The 27,442-nt window shown below is 38.1% G+C and overlaps 1 protein-coding gene across 1 annotated transcript; it reads left to right on the plus strand.

The window, feature by feature from the left end:
- LOC123732412 (gastrula zinc finger protein XlCGF17.1) lies at positions 1-27,318 on the plus strand. The gene is made up of 2 exons (XM_045711549.1): positions 1-517; positions 24,280-27,318. The coding sequence occupies exons 1-2, from the start codon at positions 271-273 to the stop codon at positions 25,083-25,085; spliced, it is 1,053 nt and encodes a 350-aa protein (XP_045567505.1). The 5' UTR covers positions 1-270; the 3' UTR covers positions 25,086-27,318.
- The last annotated feature ends 124 nt before the right edge of the window (positions 27,319-27,442 follow it).

Genomic DNA, 27,442 nt, shown 5'->3' on the forward strand with positions numbered 1-27,442 from the left:
AGTGACAAGCCAACTAGTCAGCCATGTTCTTTTATAGTTCAATGATAATGGTCAGCCACTTCGGTAGCTTGCTAGCTGAAACATTGAAGCTCTAGACTCGTTCATGTATATTATCCACTGTGTTTTAAACTCACCTCTGTCGTCTAGCTAGTTATCCCATTTAATTTCATATTTACGTTGTTGTTATTAGTCAGCTAACGTAGTTGGCTGGTTAAGTTCACTAGCCTAGCTAACTAACAGCTAGCTAACTGTTAGCTAACATCCCCGACCATGAGTTCACTAGGCTACTCTCCTCCTGCTAAAGAAGAGGAGATCTGCTGGACGGAGAAAGAGGGTCTGTGGCTGAACGTTGTCGTGAAAGAAGAGGAGGAAGAGGAGGATGTCACAGTAACAAAAGAAGATGAAGATGTTGTAGTGAAAGAAGAAGAGGACGAGAAAGAGGAGGATTCAGATTTTGGAGAGGAGGGAGAGATAACTGGTATATTGGAAGAAGAGGAGGAGGATCTGATTAACACCAGTAAGTAACTTACTGTATTAAACCCGATGCACAATGCAGTTGTTGAACTAAAGGGCAAGGTCACACAGTAACAGTCACACTCCCACAATCAAATCAGATATTTTTGTTTGTTACAATCAGGGCCAAGTCTTGGTCTTGTGACTAGACGTTGTATTGCTGCCTTTCGGGGGGTTGCACAAATTGACAACTGGAAAAGGGAAAATGTTAAATTGCACCACCATCTAACCCTGCACCTATACACTATCCCCCAAAACCCACCACCCAATCCCAATACTTTGGCCCTAAATTACATTTACATTTTAGTCATTTAGCAGACGCTCTTATCCAGAGTGACTTACAGTAGTGAATACATACATTTCATACATTTAAAAAAAAAAATTGTCCTGGCCCCCCGTGGGAATCAAACCCACAACCCTGGCGTTGCACACACCATGCTCTACCAACTGAGCCACAGGGAAATTAACATTTTTATTTATTTAACCTTTATTTAACTAGGCAAGTCAGTTAAGAACAAGTTATTATTTACAATGATGGCCTACCCGGCCAAACCCGGAGGACGTTGGGCCAATTGTGATTCGCCCTATGGTACTCTTTATCACGGCTGGTTGTGATACAGCCTGGAATCGAACCAGGGTCTGTAGGGACACCTCTAGCACTGAGATGCAGTGTCTTAGACCGCTGCACCACTTGGGAGCCAGGCCATCCCACTACTTTGGCCCTAAAGGATCCTACACCAGGCCATCCCACTACTTTGGCCCTAAAGGATCCTACACCAGGCCATCCCACTACTTTGGCCCTAAAGGATCCTACACCAGGCCATCCCACTACTTTGGCCCTAAAGGATCCTACACCAGGCCATCCCACTACTTTGGCCCTGAAGGATCCTACACCAGGCCATCCCACTACTTTGGCCCTAAAGGATCCTACACCAGGCCATCCCACTACTTTGGCCCTAAAGGATCCTACACCAGGCCATCCCACTACTTTGGCCCTAAAGGATCCTACACCAGGCCATCCCACTACTTTGGCCCTAAAGGATCCTACACCAGCCCATCCCACTACTTTGGCCCTAAAGGATCCTACACCAGGCCATCCCACTACTTTGGCCCTAAAGGATCCTACACTAGGCCATCCCACTACTTTGACCCTAAAGGATCCTACACCAGCCCATCCCACTACTTTGGCCCTAAAGGATCCTACACCAGGCCATCCCACTACTTTGGCCCTAAAGGATCCTACACCAGGCCATCCCACTACTTTGGCCCTAAAGGATCCTACACCAGGCCATCCCACTACTTTGGCCCTAAAGGATCCTACACCAGGCCATCCCACTACTTTGGCCCTAAAGGATCCTACACCAGGCCATCCCACTACTTTGACCCTAAAGGATCCTTCACCAGTCCATCTACCTGGGGGGATGGAACCCCATCTCTCAAAACAATAAAGAAAGGCTAGTCAAGAGAGCATCTTTCAGCTGTCCTTTTGCATTTATTGATGGGAAGAAGATTGGATTGCCAGGATGTCAAGTGAATGTCTGATTCTGACTTGAGACTACTGACTGACTTAAACGCTGTGTTCTCAGGTATATTGCTATATTGCTACAATCAATTGAAATCGTTGTGGTCCTACTCTTTGTAAGTCAAATGAAAACGCTACCAGTTAGCTAAATTACTCCTGAATAAGTCCCTTGTCATTATTACATTCACACTGTTTTCTATCACCCGGTTCTTAAATGTTGTGAAAACAGGATTCATCATATTGATCACAACTACCTCGGTTTACAGCCTGGTCTCACAGACTAGACGTAACATAGTAAAAATAAATCCGGGACACTCAAATACTGAACAAAAATATAAATGTAACATGCAAGAATTTCAACAATTTGACAGAGTTACAGTTCCTATAAAGAAATCAGTCAATTGAAATAAATTCATAAGGCCATAATCTAGGGATTTCACATGACTGGGCAGGGGTGCAGCCATGGGTGGGCCTGGGAGGGCATAGGCCCACTCACTGGGGAGCCAGGCCCAGCCAATCAGAATACGTTTTTTTCCCACAAAATGGCTTTATTACAGTCAGAAATAGTCCACAGTTTCATCAGCTGTCTGGGTGGCTGGTCTCAGACGGATGTGGAGGTCCTGGGCTGGCGTGATTGCATGTGGTCTGCGGTTGTGAAGCCTGTTGGACATTCTACCAAATTCTCTAAAATGACGTTGGAGGAGGCTTATGGTAGAGAAATGAAAATTAAATTCTCTGGTTTTGGTTTTGGTAGACCTTCATGCAGTTTTGGTAGACCTTCCTGCAGTCAGCATGCCAATTGCCTTCAAAACTAGAGACATCTGTGGCATGTTCTGTCAACTGCACATTTTAGAGTGACCTTTTAATGTCCCCAGGACAAGGTGCACCTTTAGAGACATTTAGAGAATTTGGCAGTACGTCCAACCAGCTTCACAACAGCAGACCACGTGCAACCACGCCAGCCCAGGACCAACTCACATCCGTCTTCTTCACCTGTGGGATTGTCTTAGACCAGCCACCCGGACAGCTGATGAAACTGTGGGTTTGCACAACCAAAGAATTTCTAAACAAACTGTCAGAAACCATCTCTTGGACGCTCATCTGCGTGCTCTTCGTCCTCACCAGGGTTTTGACCTGACTGCAGTTTGCCGTCGTAACCGACTTCAGTGGACAAATGCTCACCTTCGATGGCCACTGGCATGCTGGAGAGGTGTGCTCTTCACGGATGCGTCCCAGTATGGTGTCGGGTGGGACAGTGGTTTGCTGATGTCAAGAGTGCCCCGTGGTGGTGGGGTTATACTATGGGCAGGCATAAGCTACGTAAAGCAAACACAATTGCATTTTAAGCAAACACAATTGCATTTCGATGGCAATTTGAAAGCAAAGAGATACCGTGACGAGATCCTGAGGCCCATTGTCGTGCCATTCATCCGCTGCCATCACCTCATGTTTGAGCATGATAATGCACAGCCCCATGTCGCAAGGATCTGTACACAATTCCTGGAAGCTGGAAATGACCCAGTTCTTCCATGGCCTGCATACTCAACAGACATGCCACCCATTGAGCATGTTTGGGATGCTCTGGATTGCAGTGTACAACAGCGTTTTCCAGTTCCTGCCAATATCCAGAAACTTCGCACAGCCATTAAAGAGTGGGGGAACATTCCACAGGCCACAATCAACAGCCTGATCAACTCTACATTTTAGTCATTTAGCAGATGCTCTTATCCAGAGCGACTTACAGTAGTGAATGCATACATTTCATACATGTTTCTTTTTTTCCCCCGTACTGGTCCCCCGTGGGAATCGAACTCACAACCCTGACATTGCAAACACCATGCTCTACAGATGCATGTCTGTATTCCCAGTTGTTAAATCCATAGATTAGAGCCTAATGAATTTATTTCAATTGACTGATTTCCTTATTGAAACTGTAACTCAGAAATGATTGCATGTTTATTTTTGTTCAGTATATACAATATATATTTAACCAGTTATTCATATCACTGTATTTTGGTTTTCTTATTTATTTGTTATTTAGCAGACACTCTTATGCAGAGCCATTTACAGGAGCAATTAGGCTTAAGTACCTTGATGTGCCCTTGAGCGACAGATTTGTCACCTAGTCTACTCTTGGATTTGTACCAGTGACCTTTCGGTTACTGGCCCAACGCTCTTAACCGCTAGACTACCTGCCTAGAGGTAATGCAAAAACAATGCACTAAATGTTGCATCTCTAAATGCTAAGGGGTTTAGAGATAAACATGCTAATGCAGCTGGGGTTGTTCTCCAGGAAGAACCCCACTCCTGTGATTTCAGATTCAACGTTTTGGAAATCCCAATGGGTAAAATTCTGTTTTATTATAGTCACAGGTATAATCACTCAGCTGGTACTTTGATATTGCTTCATAATTGTAAAAGGCGATATTTCTGACTCTTCTGAGTCCAGAGATGGGATATATTGATCTCCACAAGAATGCTGGTTTTATTATGTGTATGGGTACAATTCTCACACCTCAAACCAATACTTTATTTTCTGATCTTGCTGATAAGCTTACTGAGCTGCAAAACAAGTATACAAATTAGAGGTCGACCGATTATGATTTTTCAACGCCGATACCGATTATTGGAGGACCAAAAAACTGATACCGATTAATCGGCCGGTTTTCAAAAAAAAAAGATTATTATATGTATATATTTTTTTATGTATTTATTTATTTGTAATAATGACATTTACAACAATACTGAATGAACACTTATTTTAACTTAATATAACACATAAATACTATCAATTTAGCCTCAAATAAATAATGAAACATGTTCAATTTGGTTTAAATAATGCAAAAACAAAGTGTTGGAGAAGAAAGTAAAAGTGCAATATGTGCCATGTAAAAAAGCTAACGTTTAAGTTCCTTGCTCAGAACATGAGAACATATGAAAGCTGGTGGTTCCTTTTAACATGAGTCTTCAATATTCCCAGGTAAGAAGTTTTAGGTTGTAGTTATTATAGGAATTATAGGACTATTTCTCTCTATATGATTTGTATTTCATATACCTTTGACTATTGGATGTTCTTATAGGCACTTTAGTATTGCCAGTGTAACAGTATAGCTTCCGTCCCTCTCCTCGCTCGAACCAGGAACACAACAACAGCCACCCACGAAGCAGCGTTACCCATGTAGAGGAAGGGGAACAACTACTCCAAGTCTGAGCGAGTGACGTTTGAAACGCTATTAGCGCACACCCGCTAACTAGCTAGCCATTTCACATGGGTTACACCAGCCTAATCTTGGGAGTTGATAGGCTTGAAGTCATAAACAGCACAATGCTTGAAGAATTGCTAAGAGCTGCTGGCAAAACGCACGAAGGTGCTGTTTGAATGAATGCTTACGAGCCTGCTGCTGCCTACCATCGCTCAGTCAGACTGCTCTATCAAATATCAAATCATAGACTTAATTATAATATAATAAACACACAGAAATACGAGCCTTAGGTCATTAATATGGTCGAATCTGGAAACTATCATTTCAAAAATGAAATGTTTATTATTTCAGTGAAATACGGAACCGTTCTGTATTTTACCTAACGGGTGGCATCCCTAAGTCTAAATATTCCTGTTACATTGCACAACCTTCAATGTTATGTCATAATTATGTACAATTCTGGCAAATTAATTACGGCCTTTGTTAGGAATAAATGGACTTCACGCAGTCCGCAATGAGCCAGGCGGCCCAAACTGCTGTATATACCCTGACTGCTTGCACGGAACGCTAGAGAAGTGACACAAATTCATGTTAGCAGGCAATATTAACTAAATATGCAGGTTTAAAAATACATACTTGTATATTGATTTTAAAGAAAGGCATTGATGTTTATGGTTAGGTACATTGATGCAACGAGAGTACTTTATTTGCAAATGCCTTGTTAAATCATCACCCGTTTGTCGAAGTAGGCTGTGATTCGATGAGAAATTAACCTGTTAGGGCTAGGGGGCAGTATTTGCACGGCTGGATAAAAAAAATGTACCCGATTTAATCTGGTTACTAATCCTACCCAGTAACTAGAATATGCATATACTTATTATATATGGATAGAAAACACTCTAAAGTTTCTAAAACTGTTTGAATGGTGTCTGTGAGTATAACAGAACTCATTTGGCAGGCAAAACCCTGAGACATTTTCTGACAGGAAGTGGATACCTGATGTGTTGTATTACCTTTAAACCTATCCCATTGAAAAACACAGGGGCTGAGGAATATTTTGGCACTTCCTATTGCTTCCACTAGATGTCACCAGCCTTTACAAAGTGTTTTGAGTCTTCTGGAGGGAGATCTGACCGAACAAGAGCCATGGAACGATGATGGCCCATTAGACACCTGGCGCGCGAGTTCATGTTGGGTACCCTCGTTCCAATACGTTATAAAAGAGTATGCATTCGTCCACCTTGAATATTATTCATGTTCTGGTTAAAAAGGCCCTAATGATTTATGCTATACAACGTTTGACATGTTTGAACGAACGTAAATATATTTTTTCCCCTCGTTCATGACGAAAGTCCAGCTGGCTTAGATCATGTGCTAACAAGACGGAGATTTTTGGACATAAATGATGAGCTTTTTTGAACAAAACTACATTCGTTATGGACCTGTGATACCTGGAAGTGACATCTGATGAAGAGAATCAAAGGTAATGGATTATTTACATAGTATTTTCGATTTTAGATCTCCCCAACATGACGTCTAGTCTGTATCGCAACGCGTATTTTTCTGGGCGCAGTGCTCAGATTATTGCAAAGTGTGATTTCCCAGTAAGGTTATTTTTAAATCTGGAAAGTTGATTGCGTTCAAGAGATGTAAATCTATAATTCTTTAAATGACAATATAATATTTTACCAATGTTTTCTAATTTTAATTATTTAATTTGTGACGCTGACTTGACTGCCGGTTATTGGAGGGAAACGATTTCCTCAACATCAATGCCATAGTAAAACGCTGTTTTTGGATATAAATATGAACTTGATAGAACTAAAAATGCATGCATTGTCTAACATAATGTCCTAGGAGTGTCATCTGATGGAGATTGTAAAAGGTTAGTGCATCATTTTAGCTGGTTTTATGGTTTTGGTGACCCTGTCTTTGACTTGACAAAACATTACACACAACTCTTGTAAATGTACTGTCCTAACATACTCTAAATTTATGCTTTCGCCGTAAAACCTTTTTGAAATCGTAAAACGTGGTTAGATTAAGGAGATGTTTATCTTTCAAATGGTGTAAAATAGTTGTATTTTTGAAAAATTTGAATTTTGACATTTATTTGGATTCAAATTTGCCGCTCTTGAAATGCACCTGCTGTTGATGGAGTGCACCACGGGTGGCACACTAGCGTCCCACCTAGCCCCAAGAGGTTAACAGGCACCGCATCGATTATATGCAACGCAGGACACGTTAGATAAACTAGTAATATCATCAACCATGTGTAGTTAACTAGTGATTATGTTAAGATTGATCGTTTTTTATAAGATAAGTTTAATGCTAGCTAGCAACTTACCTTGGCTTCTTGCTGCTCTCGTGTAACAGGTAGTCAGCCTGCCATGCAGGCTCCTCGTGGAGTGCAACATAAGGCAGGTGGTTAGAGCTTTGGACTAGTAACCGGAAGGTTGCAAAAAACAAATCCCCGAATCCCCCCTGAACAAGGCAGTTAACCCCCGTTCCTAGGCCGTCATTGAAAATAAGAATGTTTTCTTAATCTGACTTGCCTAGTTAAATGAAGGTGTAAAAAAAAAAAAAAGGATTACCAATTGTTATGAAAACTTGAAATCGGCCCTAATTAGTCGGCCATTCCGACTAATCAGTCAACCTCTAATACAAATGCATGGCTGATAATAGCTGGAGACTTCAATGTAACACCTGACAACTCTTTAGATTTACACCTAGAATAGCTCAGAGATCTCAGAATAGTGACGTCACCTCATTTTGCAGCAAACATGACAGAGGTTGATACATGGCGTTTCTTTAATACAGTGATCGATAGATGGTGTTTCTTTAATACAAACTGAAATGAATATACTTGGTGAATGACGGTAAGATCCAAAATGGATGTGTTTCTCATTTCTCCCCCCACTTTTACAGAATGTACAAGAAGTAAGTCATAAAGCTCCATTGACTGATCATCAAATTATATTAGTGAACTTATAACCTCTGGAAACGTCATAATTCACTCCTAAATGATCCAGTCTTTAACATGACCATAAAGAGCTTAATCAGGGACTAGTTTCATTCAAATGCTATAGAACCAAAATTTGGGAGTAATTGGGAAGTATATTTACATTTAAAGTAAGATCTATCGGCAGTAAATAACTAAGGAACTAGAAATGTTTGCAAAGAAGATGCGCTTTTGAATAAATGTAATATTTTTTTTAGGAAACGGATAGCCGTCAATACGTGAACTATTTATTTGAAGTTTTTGTTTATACATTTTAAATATTTTTTTCAGCTTTTTAAATAAATACCTGCAGTCAAATTGTCAGGGTTCATACATATTTTGACATTTGGAATTTCATTATATTTTCATTACTTTTAACCAGATCTCCGTGGCCAACAATTGTCTCTACGAATGTATAGAAAAGTAAGAGTGGTATGGACACCATGGGAGGCTGCTCTCTGATCCCATGTACAAGCTCAATATATCAAAGGTCACATGGCTATGGTAGGCTACACATCTTTTTATTCAGATGAAGCAAGCCCACACATTTTCTGACTAGCATTTATTGAGTTGCAATGTCCAATACGTTGGATGCCCAAATCAACTGGAAGTATATACAAAACAAGTTTTGAGCTGGCTACCTAGTTAGTCTGTTCTCTATCATATTCTATAAACTTGTCCTACCTGCTGCTGCTGTCCAACTGTCTCTCTCTTTCCTTGAGCAACGGCCATCTTTCTTTCTTTCTTTCTTTCTTTCTTTCTTTCTTTCTTTCTTTCTTTCTTTCTTTCTTTCTTTCTTTCTTTCTTTCTTTCTTTCTTTCTTTCTTTCTTTCTTTCTTTCTTTCTTTCTTTCTTTCTTTCTTTGAGCAACGGCCAACTCTCTCTCTCTCCCCCCCAAAATGTTTTTTTCCTGTTCCGGTTGTCCCCAGTCACGTGGTGTTTGTTCACAAACACACAACAACTAGAGACCGGAGCCTTGTGAGTCACTCACTGTTACCGGTAGTCCCCAGTCACGTGGTGTTTGTTCACAAACACACAACTAGACACCGGATCCTTGTGAGTCACCCACTGTTGTGCAACATGCGCCAGGTGATCTAGCTACAGTATGGAATTCCTAACTAAATGTTTGCCATGCTAGATATCTTATAACTTAAGTCAACTGTCTAAAACGTGTTAGATGCTCTGCAGTTGTTCATGTTTGGTTTACTAATTTAGTAGCTAGTTAGCTTAGTGGGTAGCTGCTTCCAAAATCAAGCTTAGCAGAGAATCCCCTCCTGGATCAATATTTGTTTTGTGCGTGCAGCAAACTGAGTAGCATTTTTTAGTTACTTGTTTAACTTTATGAACTGAGATATCTGGCCTCCAAATAGTTGAGTTGCTTATATAACTTTATGAGCTGGGATATCTGCCCTCCAAATAGTTGAGTTGCTTATATAACTTTGAGATTTAGCAAGTGACATCAATAAGGATCATATCTTTCACCTGGATTCACCTGGTCAGTCTGTCATGGAAAGAGCAGGTGTTCCTAATGTTTTGTACACTCAGTGTATAAAGTCTTCTGTCCCTGTAAGTTCACATGTGGAACTGCATGAAATGTGTTTTACTTTCCAGTCATTTAGAAATGTGATCCTTATGTCCCACATTGTCCTCTTTATTAATAGAAATACTCATATACAGTATAGTATTAGTTTAAAACTAAAATGGACCAATCCTGGATCGCTCCCTGTATTATCAGCCACTGAAATAGGAGAGTCTTTGTCCCCTCTCTGTTTGTCTACTCAACCCAGAGTGAAACCAAAACACCCCATGTAGCCCATGGCAACCTGATGACTCAGAGTCACGTCATAAACAAGTACAACGGCCACAGTGGGGGGAAAAACAACTGCTGTTCACCATCTGGGACCATTCAACAGTCTAGATTTACCAGGTTATTACTAAATAAACTGTTCACCATCTGGGACTATTCAACAGTCTAGATTTACCAGGTTATTACTAAATAAACTGTTCACCATCTGGGACCATTCAACAGTCTAGATTTACCAGGTTATTACTAAATAAACTGTTCACCATCTGGGACCATTCAACAGTCTAGATTTACCAGGTTATTACTAAATAAACTGTTCACCATCTGGGACCATTCAACAGTCTAGATTTACCAGGTTATTACTAAATAAACTGTTCACCATCTGGGACCATTCAACAGTCTAGATTTACCAGGTTATTACTAAATAAACTGTTCACCATCTGGGACCATTCAACAGCCTAGATTTACCAGGTTATTACTAAATAAACTGTTTACCATCTGGGACCATTCAACAGCCTAGATTTACCAGGTTATTACTAAATAAACTGTTCACCATCTGGGACCATTCAACAGTCTAGATTTACCAGGTTATTACTAAATAAACTGTTCACCATCTGGGACCATTCAACAGTCTAGATTTACCAGGTTATTACTAAATAAACTGTTCACCATCTGGGACCATTCAACAGTCTAGATTTACCAGGTTATTACTAAATAAACTGTTCACCATCTGGGACCATTCAACAGTCTAGATTTACCAGGTTATTACTAAATAAACTGTTCACCATCTGGGACCATTCAACAGTCTAGATTTACCAGGTTATTACTAAATAAACTGTTCACCATCTGGGACCATTCAACAGCCTAGATTTACCAGGTTATTACTAAATAAACTGTTCACCATCTGGGACCATTCAACAGTCTAGATTTACCAGGTTATTACTAAATAAACTGTTCACCATCTGGGACCATTCAACAGTCTAGATTTACCAGGTTATTACTTCTAAATAAACTGTTCACCTTCTGGGACCATTCAACAGTCTAGATTTACCAGGTTATTACTTCTAAATAAACTGTTCACCTTCTGGGACCATTCAACAGTCTAGATTTACCAGGTTATTACTAAATAAACTGTTCACCATATGGGACCATTCAACAGTCTAGATTTACCAGGTTATTACTAAATAAACTGTTCACCATCTGGGACCATTCAACAGTCTAGATTTACCAGGTTATTACTAAATAAACTGTTCACCATCTGGGACCATTCAACAGTCTAGATTTACCAGGTTATTACTAAATAAACTGTTCACCATCTGGGACCATTCAACAGTCTAGATTCACCAGGTTATTACTAAATAAACTGTTCACCATCTGGGACCATTCAACAGTCTAGATTTACCAGGTTATTACTAAATAAACTGTTCACCATCTGGGACCATTCAACAGTCTAGATTTACCAGGTTATTACTAAATAAACTGTTCACCATCTGGGACCATTCAACAGTCTAGATTTACCAGGTTATTACTAAATAAACTGTTCACCATCTGGGACCATTCAACAGTCTAGATTTACCAGGTTATTACTAAATAAACTGTTCACCATCTGGGACCATTCAACAGCCTAGATTTACCAGGTTATTACTAAATAAACTGTTCACCATCTGGGACCATTCAACAGTCTAGATTTACCAGGTTATTACTAAATAAACTGTTCACCATCTGGGACCATTCAACAGTCTAGATTTACCAGGTTATTACTTCTAAATAAACTGTTCACCATCTGGGACCATTCAACAGTCTAGATTTACCAGGTTATTACTAAATAAACTGTTCACCATATGGGACCATTCAACAGTCTAGATTTACCAGGTTATTACTAAATAAACTGTTCACCATCTGGGACCATTCAACAGTCTAGATTTACCAGGTTATTACTAAATAAACTGTTCACCATCTGGGACCATTCAACAGTCTAGATTTACCAGGTTATTACTAAATAAACTGTTCACCATCTGGGACCATTCAACAGTCTAGATTTACCAGGTTATTACTAAATAAACTGTTCACCATCTGGGACCATTCAACAGTCTAGATTTACCAGGTTATTACTAAATAAACTGTTCACCATCTGGGACCATTCAACAGTCTAGATTTACCAGGTTATTACTAAATAAACTGTTCACCATCTGGGACCATTCAACAGTCTAGATTTACCAGGTTATTACTAAATAAACTGTTCACCATCTGGGACCATTCAACAGTCTAGATTTACCAGGTTATTACTAAATAAACTGTTCACCATCTGGGACCATTCAACAGTCTAGATTTACCAGGTTATTACTAAATAAACTGTTCACCATCTGGGACCATTCAACAGTCTAGATTTACCAGGTTATTACTAAATAAACTGTTCACCATCTGGGACCATTCAACAGTCTAGATTTACCAGGTTATTACTAAATAAACTGTTCACCATCTGGGACCATTCAACAGTCTAGATTTACCAGGTTATTACTAAATAAACTGTTCACCATCTGGGACCATTCAACAGTCTAGATTTACCAGGTTATTACTAAATAAACTGTTCACCATCTGGGACCATTCAACAGCCTAGATTTACCAGGTTATTACTAAATAAACTGTTCACCATCTGGGACCATTCAACAGTCTAGATTTACCAGGTTATTACTTCTAAATAAACTGTTCACCATCTGGGACCATTCAACAGTCTAGATTTACCAGGTTATTACTTCTAAATAAACTGTTCACCATCTGGGACCATTCAACAGTCTAGATTTACCAGGTTATTACTAAATAAACTGTTCACCATCTGGGACCATTCAACAGTCTAGATTTACCAGGTTATTACTAAATAAACTGTTCACCATCTGGGACCATTCAACAGTCTAGATTTACCAGGTTATTACTTCTAAATAAACTGTTCACCATCTGGGACCATTCAACAGTCTAGATTTACCAGGTTATTACTAAATAAACTGTTCACCATCTGGGACCATTCAACAGTCTAGATTTACCAGGTTATTACTAAATAAACTGTTCACCATCTGGGACCATTCAACAGTCTAGATTTACCAGGTTATTACTAAATAAACTGTTCACCATCTGGGACCATTCAACAGTCTAGATTTACCAGGTTATTACTAAATAAACTGTTCACCATCTGGGACCATTCAACAGTCTAGATTTACCAGGTTATTACTAAATAAACTGTTCACCATCTGGGACCATTCAACAGCCTAGATTTACCAGGTTATTACTAAATAAACTGTTCACCATCTGGGACCATTCAACAGTCTAGATTTACCAGGTTATTACTAAATAAACTGTTCACCATCTGGGACCATTCAACAGTCTAGATTTACCAGGTTATTACTAAATAAACTGTTCACCATCTGGGACCATTCAACAGTCTAGATTTACCAGGTTATTACTAAATAAACTGTTCACCATCTGGGACCATTCAACAGCCTAGATTTACCAGGTTATTACTAAATAAACTGTTCACCATCTGGGACCATTCAACAGCCTAGATTTACCAGGTTATTACTAAATAAACTGTTCACCATCTGGGACCATTCAACAGTCTAGATTTACCAGGTTATTACTAAATAAACTGTTCACCATCTGGGACCATTCAACAGTCTAGATTTACCAGGTTATTACTAAATAAACTGTTCACCATCTGGGACCATTCAACAGTCTAGATTTACCAGGTTATTACTAAATAAACTGTTCACCATCTGGGACCATTCAACAGTCTAGATTTACCAGGTTATTACTAAATAAACTGTTCACCATCTGGGACCATTCAACAGTCTAGATTTACCAGGTTATTACTAAATAAACTGTTCACCATCTGGGACCATTCAACAGTCTAGATTTACCAGGTTATTACTAAATAAACTGTTCACCATCTGGGACCATTCAACAGCCTAGATTTACCAGGTTATTACTAAATAAACTGTTCACCATCTGGGACCATTCAACAGTCTAGATTTACCAGGTTATTACTAAATAAACTGTTCACCATCTGGGACCATTCAACAGTCTAGATTTACCAGGTTATTACTAAATAAACTGTTCACCATCTGGGACCATTCAACAGTCTAGATTTACCAGGTTATTACTAAATAAACTGTTCACCATCTGGGACCATTCAACAGTCTAGATTTACCAGGTTATTACTAAATAAACTGTTCACCATCTGGGACCATTCAACAGTCTAGATTTACCAGGTTATTACTAAATAAACTGTTCACCATCTGGGACCATTCAACAGTCTAGATTTACCAGGTTATTACTAAATAAACTGTTCACCATCTGGGACCATTCAACAGTCTAGATTTACCAGGTTATTACTAAATAAACTGTTCACCATCTGGGACCATTCAACAGTCTAGATTTACCAGGTTATTACTAAATAAACTGTTCACCATCTGGGACCATTCAACAGTCTAGATTTACCAGGTTATTACTAAATAAACTGTTCACCATCTGGGACCATTCAACAGCCTAGATTTACCAGGTTATTACTAAATAAACTGTTCACCATCTGGGACCATTCAACAGTCTAGATTTACCAGGTTATTACTAAATAAACTGTTCACCATCTGGGACCATTCAACAGTCTAGATTTACCAGGTTATTACTAAATAAACTGTTCACCATCTGGGACCATTCAACAGTCTAGATTTACCAGGTTATTACTAAATAAACTGTTCACCATCTGGGACCATTCAACAGCCTAGATTTACCAGGTTATTACTAAATAAACTGTTCACCATCTGGGACCATTCAACAGCCTAGATTTACCAGGTTATTACTAAATAAACTGTTCACCATCTGGGACCATTCAACAGTCTAGATTTACCAGGTTATTACTAAATAAACTGTTCACCATCTGGGACCATTCAACAGTCTAGATTTACCAGGTTATTACTAAATAAACTGTTCACCATCTGGGACCATTCAACAGTCTAGATTTACCAGGTTATTACTAAATAAACTGTTCACCATCTGGGACCATTCAACAGTCTAGATTTACCAGGTTATTACTAAATAAACTGTTCACCATCTGGGACCATTCAACAGTCTAGATTTACCAGGTTATTACTAAATAAACTGTTCACCATCTGGGACCATTCAACAGTCTAGATTTACCAGGTTATTACTAAATAAACTGTTCACCATCTGGGACCATTCAACAGTCTAGATTTACCAGGTTATTACTAAATAAACTGTTCACCATCTGGGACCATTCAACAGTCTAGATTTACCAGGTTATTACTAAATAAACTGTTCACCATCTGGGACCATTCAACAGTCTAGATTTACCAGGTTATTACTAAATAAACTGTTCACCATCTGGGACCATTCAACAGTCTAGATTTACCAGGTTATTACTAAATAAACTGTTCACCATCTGGGACCATTCAACAGTCTAGATTTACCAGGTTATTACTAAATAAACTGTTCACCATCTGGGACCATTCAACAGCCTAGATTTACCAGGTTATTACTAAATAAACTGTTCACCATCTGGGACCATTCAACAGTCTAGATTTACCAGGTTATTACTCAAATAAACTGTTCACCATCTGGGACCATTCAACAGTCTAGATTTACCAGGTTATTACTTAAATAAACTGTTCACCATCTGGGACCATTCAACAGTCTAGATTTACCAGGTTATTACTAAATAAACTGTTCACCATCTGGGACCATTCAACAGTCTAGATTTACCAGGTTATTACTAAATAAACTGTTCACCATCTGGGACCATTCAACAGTCTAGATTTACCAGGTTATTACTAAATAAACTGTTCACCATCTGGGACCATTCAACAGTCTAGATTTACCAGGTTATTACTAAATAAACTGTTCACCATCTGGGACCATTCAACAGTCTAGATTTACCAGGTTATTACTAAATAAACTGTTCACCATCTGGGACCATTCAACAGTCTAGATTTACCAGGTTATTACTAAATAAACTGTTCACCATCTGGGACCATTCAACAGTCTAGATTTACCAGGTTATTACTAAATAAACTGTTCACCATCTGGGACCATTCAACAGTCTAGATTTACCAGGTTATTACTAAATAAACTGTTCACCATCTGGGACCATTCAACAGTCTAGATTTACCAGGTTATTACTAAATAAACTGTTCACCATCTGGGACCATTCAACAGTCTAGATTTACCAGGTTATTACTAAATAAACTGTTCACCATCTGGGACCATTCAACAGCCTAGATTTACCAGGTTATTACTAAATAAACTGTTCACCATCTGGGACCATTCAACAGTCTAGATTTACCAGGTTATTACTAAATAAACTGTTCACCATCTGGGACCATTCAACAGTCTAGATTTACCAGGTTATTACTAAATTAACTGTTCACCATCTGGGACCATTCAACAGTCTAGATTTACCAGGTTATTACTAAATAAACTGTTCACCATCTGGGACCATTCAACAGCCTAGATTTACCAGGTTATTACTAAATAAACTGTTCACCATCTGGGACCATTCAACAGCCTAGATTTACCAGGTTATTACTAAATAAACTGTTCACCATCTGGGACCATTCAACAGTCTAGATTTACCAGGTTATTACTAAATAAACTGTTCACCATCTGGGACCATTCAACAGTCTAGATTTACCAGGTTATTACTAAATAAACTGTTCACCATCTGGGACCATTCAACAGTCTAGATTTACCAGGTTATTACTAAATAAACTGTTCACCATCTGGGACCATTCAACAGTCTAGATTTACCAGGTTATTACTAAATAAACTGTTCACCATCTGGGACCATTCAACAGTCTAGATTTACCAGGTTATTACTAAATAAACTGTTCACCATCTGGGACCATTCAACAGTCTAGATTTACCAGGTTATTACTAAATAAACTGTTCACCATCTGGGACCATTCAACAGTCTAGATTTACCAGGTTATTACTAAATAAACTGTTCACCATCTGGGACCATTCAACAGTCTAGATTTACCAGGTTATTACTAAATAAACTGTTCACCATCTGGGACCATTCAACAGTCTAGATTTACCAGGTTATTACTAAATAAACTGTTCACCATCTGGGACCATTCAACAGTCTAGATTTACCAGGTTATTACTAAATAAACTGTTCACCATCTGGGACCATTCAACAGCCTAGATTTACCAGGTTATTACTAAATAAACTGTTCACCATCTGGGACCATTCAACAGTCTAGATTTACCAGGTTATTACTAAATAAACTGTTCACCATCTGGGACCATTCAACAGTCTAGATTTACCAGGTTATTACTAAATAAACTGTTCACCATCTGGGACCATTCAACAGTCTAGATTTACCAGGTTATTACTAAATAAACTGTTCACCATCTGGGACCATTCAACAGCCTAGATTTACCAGGTTATTACTAAATAAACTGTTCACCATCTGGGACCATTCAACAGCCTAGATTTACCAGGTTATTACTAAATAAACTGTTCACCATCTGGGACCATTCAACAGTCTAGATTTACCAGGTTATTACTAAATAAACTGTTCACCATCTGGGACCATTCAACAGTCTAGATTTACCAGGTTATTACTAAATAAACTGTTCACCATCTGGGACCATTCAACAGTCTAGATTTACCAGGTTATTACTAAATAAACTGTTCACCATCTGGGACCATTCAACAGTCTAGATTTACCAGGTTATTACTAAATAAACTGTTCACCATCTGGGACCATTCAACAGTCTAGATTTACCAGGTTATTACTAAATAAACTGTTCACCATCTGGGACCATTCAACAGTCTAGATTTACCAGGTTATTACTAAATAAACTGTTCACCATCTGGGACCATTCAACAGTCTAGATTTACCAGGTTATTACTAAATAAACTGTTCACCATCTGGGACCATTCAACAGTCTAGATTTACCAGGTTATTACTAAATAAACTGTTCACCATCTGGGACCATTCAACAGTCTAGATTTACCAGGTTATTACTAAATAAACTGTTCACCATCTGGGACCATTCAACAGCCTAGATTTACCAGGTTATTACTAAATAAACTGTTCACCATCTGGGACCATTCAACAGTCTAGATTTACCAGGTTATTACTAAATAAACTGTTCACCATCTGGGACCATTCAACAGTCTAGATTTACCAGGTTATTACTAAATAAACTGTTCACCATCTGGGACCATTCAACAGCCTAGATTTACCAGGTTATTACTAAATAAACTGTTTACCATCTGGGACCATTCAACAGCCTAGATTTACCAGGTTATTACTAAATAAACTGTTCACCATCTGGGACCATTCAACAGTCTAGATTTACCAGGTTATTACTAAATAAACTGTTCACCATCTGGGACCATTCAACAGTCTAGATTTACCAGGTTATTACTAAATAAACTGTTCACCATCTGGGACCATTCAACAGTCTAGATTTACCAGGTTATTACTAAATAAACTGTTCACCATCTGGGACCATTCAACAGCCTAGATTTACCAGGTTATTACTAAATAAACTGTTCACCATCTGGGACCATTCAACAGTCTAGATTTACCAGGTTATTACTTCTAAATAAACTGTTCACCATCTGGGACCATTCAACAGTCTAGATTTACCAGGTTATTACTTCTAAATAAACTGTTCACCTTCTGGGACCATTCAACAGTCTAGATTTACCAGGTTATTACTAAATAAACTGTTCACCATCTGGGACCATTCAACAGTCTAGATTTACCAGGTTATTACTAAATAAACTGTTCACCATCTGGGACCATTCAACAGTCTAGATTTACCAGGTTATTACTTCAAATAAACTGTTCACCATCTGGGACCATTCAACAGTCTAGATTTACCAGGTTATTACTAAATAAACTGTTCACCATCTGGGACCATTCAACAGTCTAGATTTACCAGGTTATTACTAAATAAACTGTTCACCATCTGGGACCATTCAACAGTCTAGATTTACCAGGTTATTACTAAATAAACTGTTCACCATCTGGGACCATTCAACAGTCTAGATTTACCAGGTTATTACTAAATAAACTGTTCACCATCTGTGACCATTCAACAGTCTAGATTTACCAGGTTATTACTAAATAAACTGTTCACCATCTGGGACCATTCAACAGTCTAGATTTACCAGGTTATTACTAAATAAACTGTTCACCATCTGGGACCATTCAACAGTCTAGATTTACCAGGTTATTACTAAATAAACTGTTCACCATCTGGGACCATTCAACAGCCTAGATTTACCAGGTTATTACTAAATAAACTGTTCACCATCTGGGACCATTCAACAGTCTAGATTTACCAGGTTATTACTAAATAAACTGTTCACCATCTGGGACCATTCAACAGTCTAGATTTACCAGGTTATTACTAAATAAACTGTTCACCATCTGGGACCATTCAACAGTCTAGATTTACCAGGTTATTACTAAATAAACTGTTCACCATCTGGGACCATTCAACAGCCTAGATTTACCAGGTTATTACTAAATAAACTGTTTACCATCTGGGACCATTCAACAGCCTAGATTTACCAGGTTATTACTAAATAAACTGTTCACCATCTGGGACCATTCAACAGTCTAGATTTACCAGGTTATTACTAAATAAACTGTTCACCATCTGGGACCATTCAACAGTCTAGATTTACCAGGTTATTACTAAATAAACTGTTCACCATCTGGGACCATTCAACAGTCTAGATTTACCAGGTTATTACTAAATAAACTGTTCACCATCTGGGACCATTCAACAGTCTAGATTTACCAGGTTATTACTAAATAAACTGTTCACCATCTGGGACCATTCAACAGTCTAGATTTACCAGGTTATTACTAAATAAACTGTTCACCATCTGGGACCATTCAACAGTCTAGATTTACCAGGTTATTACTAAATAAACTGTTCACCATCTGGGACCATTCAACAGTCTAGATTTACCAGGTTATTACTAAATAAACTGTTCACCATCTGGGACCATTCAACAGTCTAGATTTACCAGGTTATTACTAAATAAACTGTTCACCATCTGGGACCATTCAACAGTCTAGATTTACCAGGTTATTACTAAATAAACTGTTCACCATCTGGGACCATTCAACAGTCTAGATTTACCAGGTTATTACTAAATAAACTGTTCACCATCTGGGACCATTCAACAGCCTAGATTTACCAGGTTATTACTAAATAAACTGTTCACCATCTGGGACCATTCAACAGTCTAGATTTACCAGGTTATTACTAAATAAACTGTTCACCATCTGGGACCATTCAACAGTCTAGATTTACCAGGTTATTACTAAATTAACTGTTCACCATCTGGGACCATTCAACAGTCTAGATTTACCAGGTTATTACTAAATAAACTGTTCACCATCTGGGACCATTCAACAGCCTAGATTTACCAGGTTATTACTAAATAAACTGTTCACCATCTGGGACCATTCAACAGCCTAGATTTACCAGGTTATTACTAAATAAACTGTTCACCATCTGGGACCATTCAACAGTCTAGATTTACCAGGTTATTACTAAATAAACTGTTCACCATCTGGGACCATTCAACAGTCTAGATTTACCAGGTTATTACTAAATAAACTGTTCACCATCTGGGACCATTCAACAGTCTAGATTTACCAGGTTATTACTAAATAAACTGTTCACCATCTGGGACCATTCAACAGCCTAGATTTACCAGGTTATTACTAAATAAACTGTTCACCATCTGGGACCATTCAACAGTCTAGATTTACCAGGTTATTACTAAATAAACTGTTCACCATCTGGGACCATTCAACAGTCTAGATTTACCAGGTTATTACTCTAAATAAACTGTTCACCTTCTGGGACCATTCAACAGTCTAGATTTACCAGGTTATTACTAAATAAACTGTTCACCATCTGGGACCATTCAACAGTCTAGATTTACCAGGTTATTACTAAATAAACTGTTCACCATCTCGACCATTCAACAGTCTAGATTTACCAGGTTATTACTAAATAAACTGTTCACCATCTGGGACCATTCAACAGCCTAGATTTACCAGGTTATTACTAAATAAACTGTTCACCATCTGGGACCATTCAACAGTCTAGATTTACCAGGTTATTACTAAATAAACTGTTCACCATCTGGGACCATTCAACAGTCTAGATTTACCAGGTTATTACTAAATAAACTGTTCACCATCTGGGACCATTCAACAGTCTAGATTTACCAGGTTATTACTAAATAAACTGTTCACCATCTGGGACCATTCAACAGCCTAGATTTACCAGGTTATTACTAAATAAACTGTTCACCATCTGGGACCATTCAACAGTCTAGATTTACCAGGTTATTACTAAATAAACTGTTCACCATCTGGGACCATTCAACAGTCTAGATTTACCAGGTTATTACTAAATTAACTGTTCACCATCTGGGACCATTCAACAGTCTAGATTTACCAGGTTATTACTAAATAAACTGTTCACCATCTGGGACCATTCAACAGCCTAGATTTACCAGGTTATTACTAAATAAACTGTTTACCATCTGGGACCATTCAACAGCCTAGATTTACCAGGTTATTACTAAATAAACTGTTCACCATCTGGGACCATTCAACAGTCTAGATTTACCAGGTTATTACTAAATAAACTGTTCACCATCTGGGACCATTCAACAGTCTAGATTTACCAGGTTATTACTAAATAAACTGTTCACCATCTGGGACCATTCAACAGCCTAGATTTACCAGGTTATTACTAAATAAACTGTTCACCATCTGGGACCATTCAACAGCCTAGATTTACCAGGTTATTACTAAATAAACTGTTCACCATCTGGGACCATTCAACAGTCTAGATTTACCAGGTTATTACTAAATAAACTGTTCACCATCTGGGACCATTCAACAGTCTAGATTTACCAGGTTATTACTAAATAAACTGTTCACCATCTGGGACCATTCAACAGTCTAGATTTACCAGGTTATTACTAAATAAACTGTTCACCATCTGGGACCATTCAACAGTCTAGATTTACCAGGTTATTACTAAATAAACTGTTCACCATCTGGGACCATTCAACAGTCTAGATTTACCAGGTTATTACTAAATAAACTGTTCACCATCTGGGACCATTCAACAGCCTAGATTTACCAGGTTATTACTAAATAAACTGTTCACCATCTGGGACCATTCAACAGCCTAGATTTACCAGGTTATTACTAAATAAACTGTTCACCATCTGGGACCATTCAACAGTCTAGATTTACCAGGTTATTACTAAATAAACTGTTCACCATCTGGGACCATTCAACAGCCTAGATTTACCAGGTTATTACTAAATAAACTGTTCACCATCTGGGACCATTCAACAGTCTAGATTTACCAGGTTATTACTAAATAAACTGTTCACCATCTGGGACCATTCAACAGTCTAGATTTACCAGGTTATTACTAAATTAACTGTTCACCATCTGGGACCATTCAACAGTCTAGATTTACCAGGTTATTACTAAATAAACTGTTTACCATCTGGGACCATTCAACAGCCTAGATTTACCAGGTTATTACTTCTAAATAAACTGTTTACCATCTGGGACCATTCAACAGCCTAGATTTACCAGGTTATTACTAAATAAACTGTTCACCATCTGGGACCATTCAACAGTCTAGATTTACCAGGTTATTACTAAATAAACTGTTCACCATCTGGGACCATTCAACAGTCTAGATTTACCAGGTTATTACTAAATAAACTGTTCACCATCTGGGACCATTCAACAGTCTAGATTTACCAGGTTATTACTAAATAAACTGTTCACCATCTGGGACCATTCAACAGTCTAGATTTACCAGGTTATTACTAAATAAACTGTTCACCATCTGGGACCATTCAACAGTCTAGATTTACCAGGTTATTACTAAATAAACTGTTCACCATCTGGGACCATTCAACAGTCTAGATTTACCAGGTTATTACTAAATAAACTGTTTACCATCTGGGACCATTCAACAGTCTAGATTTACCAGGTTATTACTAAATAAACTGTTCACCATCTGGGACCATTCAACAGTCTAGATTTACCAGGTTATTACTAAATAAACTGTTCACCATCTGGGACCATTCAACAGTCTAGATTTACCAGGTTATTACTAAATAAACTGTTTACCATCTGGGACCATTCAACAGTCTAGATTTACCAGGTTATTACTAAATAAACTGTTCACCATCTGGGACCATTCAACAGTCTAGATTTACCAGGTTATTACTAAATAAACTGTTCACCATCTGAGACCATTCAACATTTACCAGGTTATTACTTCTAAACAAAACACTTTTTGTTGGGTTCTCATAGGCTTACAGTTGTTGTTTTGATTATTGCTTGAACAGTCACTAAGATAATATTTGCTTGTGATAGTTGCGAAACACATGTTTTGGATGCAGCAGTTGTTAGCTTGAATGCTAATGCTCATTGTCAAGCTGATGGAAAAGCAAGCCAAAGAGCATTTTACTGGTTGAAGTGTTTAAGTATAAAGCAGTTTGAGACAATGGCACAAACATTATATTAAGCAGGATATTCAAAACGAGCCTTACAATTCTAATCCAATGGTAGTGTGAAATGCACTCATAAGCAACCAGGAAAAGGAGGCTGTTTTTGCTGTCTGCCTATGAGAACTTTGTGGTGAATTAGTGAATAGCTTAATAATGTGAGTTTCCTTGAGTAGCACTCCTGATCTCCTGCTCTGATTATCTATTCAGAATACAATGTCGTTTTTTCACAATCTCGCCATTTTTTTGCTCCACGCAAATATACTACATCCATAACTAACGGCTTCTGCATTCTCAGGGAGGAGTTTCTGCAACCAAATTGCGTGTGCATCGCCCTCGTGCTGAAATTTTAGCAAACACAGAAAGGGGCCAATATTGGTGACCAAAAGTGGTCTGGTATACTGCTTAAAGTTTCTGTAATAACTTATTTTTTAGCCTAGAATCATTAATTTTACTACTAAGTCTGAGAGAATTTTTTTTTAAATATGTTTTTTGAAACATTTGAAACATCATTACAGACGTAAATTGTTGTACTACAACATGGGCATCACCTTTCAGCTAAAATAAACAGTGGATTTCTGCTGTTGTGGTCCTTTAACCATCTGTCTGAATTTGGTGTTCACACAGGAGAGAGAGGTGACTATTGTGGATCCTCTGGGGAGCCTCAACAACCTCATGATGCTGACGAGGCAGAGACGAGTCTCTCCACATCAGAACACCTCAAGAAACACCAACGGAAACCCACAGGGAAGAATTCTCACCACTGCTCTGACTGTGGGAAGAGTTATTCAAGATCAGATTCACTAAAAGTACACCAGAGAATTCACACTGGAGAGAATTCTCACTGCTGCTCAGACTGTGGGAAGAGATTTACCTCGTCAGCAGACCTCAAAAGACATCAGAGAATCCATACAGGAGAGAAACCTTATAGCTGTGATCAATGTGGAAAGAGTTTTAATGTTCCAAGCAGCCTGAAAACACACCAGAGAACACACACAGGGGAGAAACCTTATAGCTGTGCTGACTGTGGGAAGAGTTTTTCAAAATTATATACATTACAATCACACCAGAGAATTCACACTGGAGAGAAACTTTATAGCTGCTCTGACTGTGGGAAGAGTTTTTCAAAATTATATACATTACAACTACACCAGAGAATTCACACTGGAGAGAAACTTTTTAGCTGTAATCAATGTGGGAAAAGGTTTACTCACTCAAGCTGCCTGAAGGTACATCAGAGAACACACACAGGAGAGAAACCTTATAGCTGTGATCAGTGTGAGAAGAAATTTGTTACATCTAGCAGTCTGACTATACACCGTAGAACACACACAGGAGAGAAACCTTATAGCTGTGATCAATGTGTGAAAAGTTTTACTTCATCTAGCCATCTGACTATTCACCAGCGGACACACAAGAGAGAAACCTTGTAGCTGTAATCAATGTGGGAAGAGTTTTACTCAGCTAAACATCCTGATATTACACCAGAGAACACACACAGGAGAGAATTCTTATAGCTGTGATCAATGTGGATAGAGAGATGATGGAACATTTTTGAAAATACATACATGAAGTTGTTTCATGATATCAATAAAATGTCAATGTAGAATGTTATTAACATTGTAGTAGAAGGAGTATTTTAATGAATAATGTCAAAATGTAGAATCGTGAACGTTTTGACCCCCTGTTCTATTAATTTCAGCGTGATATGGATATTAGCCTCGGGATAAATCCAGGCCTCATCAGGGGAAGTCCAGGCTCTGAAATGAATGAGTGATTAACAAAAAGTGATTAAAAAAAAAGAGTTGTTACACTTTCCGAGTTGGTCCATTTGAATGAGAATGCAACACTTTAAAATGTAGCTAGCTGTTTTCTACAAATTGTCCTCTAACCAGTGATGCACACATTATTCCCAGATTCTGTGGGGTGTTTGAGCTGTTAGTTTTAACAAGGACGTTCAACCTCATCTCCCCCCTCACTCAATTGATTTCAATGTGATATTGATGAGGGACGACAAATAAGTGTTTGGTTTCTCTTAGTTTTGGGGACCCCTACATTTAAATGCATCACTCCAAAATGTAGCTGACTGTTTTCTGCAGGTTGTCCTCTAACCAGTGAGGTAAAATATATCTCCCATTTTCATGTGTTTTATTTAGTTGTGTTAGTTTCAACAGCACATACAACCTGATTTCCCCCCTAACAGATATCAGGGATTTATTGCTACTTGTCAAAACAACAGTGTTTTTGGTGCTTGTGCAGTTTATAAGGAGCTCATTTAAAAATATTCAAGGAATATGATTATTATTGTGTTGGTGTAGATAGTACATTTTATATTCAGGTTTTCAATATCACAAACTGTTTCTGCATATTGGTTATTGATTTGGACACATTATAACTGTTCTGACATTGGGCTCCTCCCACCAAAATAGCAACAATATTTTTAAGAAAAATTGATGCCCGACATCTAATCTACTTTTTTTTTTTTTTTAAGTGAAGTTTAAAAGTGAATTATTGCCAATACATATTAAAAGGGGTGTTCAGTTTGATATCTCAAAATATTTATATTTCATGTAACATTTAGTAATCATAATTATTTGACAATTTTTTTTTGGTACAATAATATTGTTTACTAACAATGTTATAAAACTAGCTTATATTTTTGGTTGGATATTCCGTCCTATTCTTACTATTTTAATCAATGGCATTTCCTTAGAATGCTCATTAGTCTTTCAGTTTTTATTCTTTTATTCTTTCGTTTTTTTTATCCTTATGTTGTGTAGTAAATATTTCTTATTTTTGTTTTTTTTCCTGTGAAGCAGGAAAAATCCATGTCTGAAATGTGCTATATAAATAAAGCTTGATTTGATTTGAACATATTGCAAAACAAATTAACCCAATGACTGACCAATCAACACACTCTTGCTAAACCAATGAACAAATATGTGCAAAAGCAACACATATCTTGGTCCATCTTAGTATGATGGACCAATGTGTACTCTGCACCCGAGTGGCGCAGCAGTCTAACGCACTGCATCTCAGTGCTTGAGGTGTCTATAGACACTCTGGTGCGCATACTATGTAAGTTTTATCACTTTTCAACCAATCCAGTACATTTTTGTTGAACATTTTGAAATTGTAGTGTAATATACAAATACTCATCAACTGGATGAGTCACCATTTAGTTTGGAAATGATCCAACCATTATGTAGGTTGGTGGAAATGATCCAACCATTATGTAGGTTGGTGGAAATGATCCATTCATTATGTAGGTTGGTTGAAATGATCCATCCATTATGTAGGTTGGTGGAAATGATCCAACCATTATGTAGGTTGGTGGAAATGATCCAACCATTATGTAGGTTGGTGGAAATGATCCAACCATTATGTAGGTTGGTGGAAATGATCCATCCATTATGTAGGTTGGTGGAAATGATCCAACCATTATGTAGGTTGGTGGAAATGATCCAACCATTATGTAGGTTGGTGGAAATGATCCATCCATTATGTAGGTTGGTGGAAATGATCCAACCATTATGTAGGTTGGTGGAAATGATCCAACCATTTTGTAGCTTGGTGGAAATCCCCATCGACTGAGGATGAGGGGGTCTCCATTTTGTAGATGTGTAATAATGATGTTGAATAATAATAATAAACTACATTCATCAATCTGACTCTATTACCATGTGAATGCTATAGGGCCCATAATAGAATCCAGTGGATTTAGCCAAGGTTGTGAGCCTTGCGTCACCACTCAGAATATTTTAAGATGCAAGTGACTAGGTTTACCATT

The sequence above is a fragment of the Salmo salar genome, chromosome ssa02 (assembly GCF_905237065.1).
Source record: "Salmo salar chromosome ssa02, Ssal_v3.1, whole genome shotgun sequence".
In the NCBI taxonomy this organism is placed as follows: domain Eukaryota; kingdom Metazoa; phylum Chordata; class Actinopteri; order Salmoniformes; family Salmonidae; genus Salmo; species Salmo salar.